Source organism: Astatotilapia calliptera, chromosome 3, assembly GCF_900246225.1.
Source record: "Astatotilapia calliptera chromosome 3, fAstCal1.2, whole genome shotgun sequence".
Taxonomy (NCBI): Eukaryota; Metazoa; Chordata; class Actinopteri; order Cichliformes; family Cichlidae; genus Astatotilapia; species Astatotilapia calliptera.
In genome coordinates this window covers 32,521,997-32,530,000 of record NC_039304.1, presented here as the reverse complement: position 1 = coordinate 32,530,000, position 8,004 = coordinate 32,521,997, and the positions used below count along the sequence as shown (strand labels likewise).

General features: G+C 40.4%; 1 protein-coding gene across 1 annotated transcript; it reads left to right on the top strand.

Moving 5' to 3' along the window:
- Nucleotides 1-742: 742 nt before the first annotated feature.
- LOC113014325 (integrin alpha-M-like) lies at nt 743-1,778 on the top strand. The gene is made up of 4 exons (XM_026155770.1): nt 743-886; nt 980-1,090; nt 1,164-1,274; nt 1,456-1,778. Exons 1-4 carry the CDS (start codon nt 743-745, stop codon nt 1,543-1,545), a joined length of 456 nt encoding a protein of 151 aa, XP_026011555.1. The 3' UTR covers nt 1,546-1,778.
- The last annotated feature ends 6,226 nt before the right edge of the window (nt 1,779-8,004 follow it).

The following is an 8,004-nucleotide window of genomic DNA, read 5'->3' as shown; positions in this document are numbered from 1 at the left end:
GAATCGATATTGGCTTATTAAAACCAAGACTGATTTGAATCTGGAATCTATTTTTTAAACTCATTCCTAATTCGAAGCTCATTCAGATTTGAGTGATGTAGTCCGATGGGTAAAAATGGCATTCTAATTTTCACCCATCTAAACGGTAACTGTAACAGAATACAGTTACTCATATTTTGTATTTTAAATTCTTAACGCCGGTACATCTATTCTGTTACTCCCCAACACTGGCTACCCTAACTGGGGTAATAATCTTGCCAAAGGAGGAGAAGCCACTGATATCAAGACGAGAAAGCGCCTGACCATGCATGAAGGTTTTCAGCCCAAGTCCAGCATCCTGAGGCTGGACTTGGCGTGCCTAGCAAAGAAGTTTGGGAAAAACTGGTATACAGAAACATCTGTGTCAAGTATGGGCTGGATATCATGAGGTCAAAATAGGAGACACCCCTAGGGTGGTCAAGAATGACCGAGCGAAGATCCTGTGGGACTTCCACATACAGACAGACAAAATGGTGATGGCTAACCAACAAGACAGCCGTCTTCCTCTGGACAAGCAGAGGAAGACGGCTGTAGTGATAGACGTAGTGATACCAAATGACAGCAACATTAGGAAGAAGGAACTTGAGAACCTGGAGAAGTACCAAGGACTCAGAGAAGAGCTTGAGAAGATGTGGAGGGTGAAGGTAACAGTGGTCCCAGTGGTAATTGGAGCACTCGTTACAGTGACCCCCAAGCTAGGTGAATGGCTCCAGCCGATCCCAGGAAATATCTGTGCAGAAGAATGCAGTTCTCGGAACAGCAAAGGGACCAGCAGGACCCTCAAGCTCCCATGTCTCTGGTAGCAGACCCGAGCTTGAAGGATAAAGACTGTCCACAGAGGCGAGAGGTGAACACACATTGTTCCTGTATATGTATGAGTAACTTGGTAAGTGAAATAATCTAATTTATGGCCAGCTCATTCTATTTTTTTTTTTCTTAGATTGGACTTCAATCTGCCAAATTCCTCTTAACCAGCACAGTCAGTCTCGAGTACGACAAAAACCAGTACATCTACTTTTCAACAGGTTCTGACAACCCTCCTGTTCGTAAGGTGAGTACACATTCTTGTCTATTGTTTGAGTTATTAAGAGCTTCTTTGGCATCGACATCCTGTTTTCTCTCAGATTGAAGTTGTGGTAGAAGTGTATCCTGAGCCAAATTTCACCAAAGAAATTATTGGAGGATGTCTGGGAGGGTTGGCTTTTCTGGCTTTACTCACTGCTGGCCTGTACAAGGTGAAAGACACTTCTTACACTTTTTCAATAATTACAAAGGTTTAAAACATTTTAGTGAAGATTTCCAGTTAAAAAATAATTTAGAGGTTACAATATTCATTTATGTAGCTTGGTTATTTATTTAAATTTTTACTGCCACTGAAATTAATGATTGCTTGATTTTTTTCCCTTGCATTCCTAGGCTGGATTTTTCAAGAGCAAATACAAACAGATGATAAATGAAAATCCAGCAGACGTTCCAGGTCCAGGGACTGATGCAACAGCAGAATAACAAAGATCACATTTTTTAGTTGTAGGTGTGAACTAAATTAATAGGATGAATATCTGTGAATATACCCTCCTGATATTTTTAGGAATGAATATTGTGCATATAAATGTCAGTGCTACCACGTTTGATTCGCTAAACACAAACAGCTATGTCTGAAATCACTCCATCCCTCACTTACTCTGAAGTACTCTGAAGTATTATGGAAGTTTTGTGTTTTCAAAGTGACTTTACTTTTTTGCTCTACAATGAATCTTTTTGAGATAAACATTTTGCAAACATTGTACAGTGATTGTTTAAAATTCATTGCATGTAAAAAGAAATTTCATGCCATGTGTACTGTAAAATGCATGAAATCCGGTATATACTGTAGCTAAAAACCCTTTGGTTTCTTCAAAAAAAAACTAACCATGTGACATTTGACTTACTTGATTCAGGAATAAATGACAGCATATACAACTTTTCAACTTTGTGTTTTTAATTTATATGAAAAAAGACATTTATTTCATATGTCAGTGTTTACTATTTGCAGTATGTAGCCAGAATATAACAGCAGTGTAGTTTATAGAATAAGCATATACTTGTTTAACTTGTTTATTTATAAATCAAATTATCATTATACAACATAATCCAGTCCAATTGAAAACAATTGAAATTGCCTTTGAAAACACTCGCTCACAGGGCACAGATGAGGCAGGGGTACACAGGTATGTCAATGCTAACTTATATAAGTGAGGGTAGACATATTGCTGTCTCTCCCAGTATTTAAGGGGGTCCTCCAGCCTTCCAATATTTGGCTCCATCGTGTACCGTTGGACCTCAATATTTGCGTCTGCTGTCACATTTTGTGTCTGTGTCTGCCTGACACTCTCATCCAGGCGACGCCACAGTTTGTTACCTAAACAAAAAGGAGAGTCTTATGAGATACTACCAATTCAATTTTCAATTCAATGTTATTTCTATAGTGCCAAATAACAACAACAGTTGCCTCAAGGCGCTTTATATTGTACAGTAGATCATACAATAATAGATACAGTGGAAAACCCAACATTCAGTTTATATAAATGCAACTAAAATGCAATAACAATGGTACCGTGGGAAACAGCCTTAACAGATTGTGACGTTGATGGCTGTGGTGGTGGTGCGGAGGAAGAGGTGGTGGAGGCCCTCATTACGGAAGCACATTCTGCTTTCAGTCTTTTTTCTGCTTCGCTAGCTCTTGCAGGGCTGAGAAACCCGAGTTTTCTGAACCTTGGGTCCAGCAGTGTCGCAAGAAACATAATGCTCATGGTCTGTATTTTATCTAGCTTCTCTCTCAATAGCATCCTCAGCTTCTGAGCCAGAGAAGATCCAATGGATGGTGGTTTTTCCATTTGTTTATTGAGGCAATGATCCAGCATAGTGAGCAAAGGTATGACCTTTGACCCAGACACCCTTTTTTCCTGAGAGAGCTCAGTGGTTGCATCGTTAAATGGTGATAGGACAACCAGACACTCTGAAATTATACCAAATTCCTCAGATGACATAGGTGGGATGTCTGTTGTGAGACTTGCCAAAGCAGCACCCACTGGCTCCCTTTGCTCGAAAAGTCTTTGCAGCATATTGTAAGTGCTGTTCCAGCGGGTTTCCACCTCCTGTAGTAGTTTGAGTTGAAGCTTCCTTAGTTGTTCCTGCACGACTGAAAGCCTCTCCTTACAAAATACAATTTAAAAAAGCATACATTAGATTGCAGAGGTGGGACCAAGTCATTGTTTTGCAAGTCTCAAGTAAGTCTCAAGTCTTTATCCTCAAGTCTCAAGTCAAGTCTCAAGTAATGTCAGGCAAGTCAGAGTCGAGTCTCAAGTCACTGGTGCAAAAGTCCAAGTAAAGTCACAAGTCTGAAATTTTGAATTTCAAGTCCTTTCGAGTCTTTAAAAAAAAAAACGAAAAAAGCATGTTGCAGTTATATGCTAAATGTAAATATTAGACCATGTAATTTTTAAATCTGTGTTTTTCTCAACACATGACAAAATAGTGAACTTAGAAAATATACACAAATTGTGAAATTGCACCTCTTTAAAATGCAGTTCAATTAAACCTAGCTCCAAGAATAATTTTCACCGACAGTTCTGAGATAAGCTGCATGTAAACTGGTTCTTCTCTCTCCCTCCCTGTCCTGCTGCTACTTCAGTGATAAAACGGCTTAATGATCAGCTGATGGGTTTTTCTGTCGCGAGTCCGTCTCTCTTGTTTGTTTTTGGCCCACTTTGCACCAGAAAGAGGAAACCAGTTCAAAAAGGAGTTCAGTTTGTAGTTCAGTTTTGCTGAACTATAAAATATTTTGGGTGCAGTGTATTTTTTACATACAGGTATAACAGAATAGCTTTAGTGTTGTTGAGTATGAACTTATACAAAATGCAGCAAGATATTAAAAAAACAGTTTTATTGATTAAAACACACTATATTGGAGTCATATCGGTATCGGCCGATATCCAAATTTATGATATCGGTGTCGGACATTAAAAGTGGTATCGTGCCATCTCTAGTACAAATACAGCTGCTCTGTGACGGCCTAAATGTTCAGATTATTTTGAGTATTTGACTAACCACAGAGTGTTGTATGTTGAACTTTAGTGGGAATGATTTTTTTTTTGAAGCATTCAACATTTTAAATGGCAGCACATAATCACACCTGTGGTCCTCAGGGGACAAAAATGTCCCCATCTGGTTTGATTGATACGTAATTAATATGAACTGGATTTTTCCCCCACTTTTAATTAAAACTTAACTCAAACATTTCAACACTATTTCTTTATTCAATTTCAAATTTATGTCTGATAAAATCTAATTTAAATGAAATGTTTCTTTATTTTGGGGTAAATAAAATCAATAAAATCATCATATATTGTGATTATCCTTTCACAACCAGAGTTGGTTATTTTAACAGATTATCACAGACGGGTAAATTTCAAAGTTAATTTAGGAAGCTGTTTTTAATTACTTCTAGTTTTTTACTGGCAGCAAATAATCACATCTGTTGTCCTTTGGGCTCAAAAATGACTATTTATAAAGCAATAAGTATAAAAGATCATCCATCTCTGTGTTTCAAGGTTTTATTCAACTTTATTCCAACTTATTACCTGACATTTTTCTATGTTTTGGCATGGTAGGACACCAGGGCATGGGTCTTAGTGAAGGCAAACTTTCATGAGAACAAAGGCGTGTCCATATTTGACACACGTGCAGGAGGAAGCTCAGGTTTATTCTTCTGTTCTGGTCCCATCATGGACAGCTTTCTTTTCTGCAGTTGCAGGCCAAGGGCATATAAAGTAAACAAGTTGTTACACGTAATTGTTTTCTTTTGGAAACCTTCTTTAATGTTAGGGACAACTTGCATGCCCTGACTGCAGGCCAGACAGTTTGCCATCGTACACTAGCATGTTCCATGTACAGATGGACCTGGCATCACATACTGCCCATGTTTTTATCTCATAGTTACCTGGTTTACTTGGGATGTTCTGTTGGAATGGACACAGTCCTCTGAAGGGGACTAGGCGCTCATACACAGTCACATCAGTACCTGGATTGTACATCAACAGCAGGAGAAACACTCACTTGTTCCATACACATCAATAATTGTGTCATGAACGACGATCATGTATTGTGTCTTTATCATGAAATTATGTCCTTTTTGCTATTCTATGATTATGTCAATCACGGTACCATGAAAACTTCCCTAACAGACTTAGGATGTCATAAACTGGCCATAGCGACTTTACTGGATGCACGGCAGTAAGAACCACATACCTACATATGCCTACAGCTGCATTCGATCCATTTTTTTTCCTCTCTCGTTGTCCCTCCTTTTTTGTCATTGAGTTGGCTGTAGAGCAGGTCATCTACTAATTGGATGGTTGTTGGTTCAATCTCTGTGTGCTGTAGTCTGGAGTTCTTACCAAAGTGTCCTTGGGCAAGTTACTGAACCCCAACTTGGTCTCTGATGCATCCATTGGCATGAAAGTTGAAAGTTAAAAAGCATAATACAAGCAGAATACACTGTGTATAATGCATTCAGTGCTCAAGTAGAAAAGCAACTGAAGGAGTATGGGACCTGGCATATGTGCTTGGACCGTGGTAGTTCGTCTTTCTCTGTGACGCACGAGAGAGTCATGCATCTTCTCTCACACATCTTCTATTTCAGTTTCACATTTTGAAAATTCAAGAAACTTCAAAAAGCCAAGTCACTTTTTTTTATGTCCCATTTGGATCTTTAGCCATCAGAATTGTTGTCTTAAGGCCAAGAAAGATGCCAAGTGGATTTGTTTTACCAAGTGGATCATCATGGCCTTGCCATATTGGTCCATTTGATTGACCTTTATTATAATTATGTATTTATTTTATTTTCGGTTGCTACAAACGGGACAGACATGACTGGGGGATAGGACAGGGAGAAAGAATGAAAGAAAGAGGGAGAGAAAGAAAAACAGAGGGGAGAAGAGACGGTGAGAAAGGGGGGAAGAAAGAAAGAAAAACAAACAAAACACCTGGATCACCTGGATGGATAAAAAAAAACAGAAGAGAAAGCAAACAAAAGAAGAGCAACATAATAAAAAACAGCACCATCACAATAAACTAGCTAGTAGATATTAAACGATATTGTGCAGCACGCAAGATAGACAGCGCACAATGTGCTTTGAGGCAGCAGCCAAGAAAGGTGTAGTCCACGTCTGTGAACACCCGTGTGTACACCTGTGTGCACACCTGTGTGGATCAGCATGCTTGTATACCAAAGGTTTCTCCATGTAACGATCTGCTAGGGAGTGTGGGGAGCCATAGCCCTGTCCCCCAGGGCATGAAGCAGGTATGGAGGAGATCCAGGCCCCAGATATCCAGAGGCCCCAGAGTACGAGGATCCGAGGAGGACCACCAAAAGGAGGGGAACCGTGCCACCCTCCTGGGAAGAGCTGAGTAACGAGAGGTCACCCAGCAGCTACAGAGCAGAGGCCAGAGGGGGTTGCAGTGGCGTGCCCGCGGGCTCTGCTGGTAGCCAGCTGTGCCAGAGAGGACCGAGCTTCAGGCCCAGAGGCCTGAGGGCACCCCACCCCCCGGAAGGGGCCCAGCCGGGCCACAGGCGCCAGGCCCCGCCAATCGGCCACCAGGAGTGAGCCGGTACATACAGTCACTTTCTTTCCAAGCTCCTTAGACTACCACGTCCTGGATGCCTGAGAACCTACTTGAACATAGTTCAGATTCTTCATCACTTTCCTTCACTTTATAGTCTTCTTCCACTTCTGCGGGTGGGTGATGTGCTTTTTTAGAGAAAGGGTAGGATGTGATCTAAATATTGGTAATATGTTCTTCCTGAACATTGATTCTTTCTCCTCATTATACTAAATGACAATATATGCATTGTTCTACTGGTCATTCCTTTCCACAACATTGTAAAAAAATGATCTCACAAGCCTCCAGTGCAATGGAGGCTTGTGAGCATACTTTGTGTATTATTGTAGGGTCTACCTTACAATATAAAGCACCTTGATGCGACTGTTGTAGTGATTTGGTGCTGTATAAATAAAATTGAATTGAATGTAGAGCGCCTGTTTCCTCATTGTGCTGCTTGTTGTTGTTGTTATGACCATTGCTTGACCCCACACATCAGTGATCCAAGATCCAAGATATCTGAAAGCAGTATGGTGTGAAAATATGGCCCTTTGCAACACTTTGTACATTTTTGTCCACGAGGACATCAGGTGTTATAAAATCTAATAAAAACCCCATAAATAAATCAAATTACTTAAAATGTATTCCAATCATGCATAGCATACTACTTTTGCGTTTTAAAAGTCGGTGTTAATGTCCTTCCACATGTGGAAAGCGAGAGAAAACACGCTGCTGTTTGCACATATTTAATAATCAGCTCTGAACAGGAGCAGAAGCAGAGTCCAGCCTGTTGCTCTTACAGTATAATACTCATAATAAAAGTACAGTAACCGTGGTTAGTCACTGAGCAGCCCGGTGCGTCTCTCTTGATTTCTTTAGTCAGGGTAAATTCATTCACCTGCACGGGTTAGCTAAACGAACTTTACAAAAGAAGTTTCCCCTACAGCTAGGGTTGCCAACCGTCCCTTAAAATACGGAATCGTCCCGTATTTCGAAACAAAAGTACACGTCCCGTATTGAGCTAATAAGGGACGCACTTTGTCCCGTAATACAGTGAGAATCAAAAGTAGTCTATAACTTTTAATGGAATTAACACTTTGTTTGAAAACATAATTCCCAGCCCTTCTCCTGCTTTGTGACCAATGAGCTGACAGCACACTTATGACAATTCGAGTATAACAATTCAGATTACCGCTCATCTCATTGGTCGAGGAAAGGTCGCTTGCGGAGAAAATACCGGAAGACAACAGATGACCACAACAACAAGCATGGCCAACAGGGGAACAAACGCCGACACTGCGGTGCAAGTCTCGGATGACAGTACAC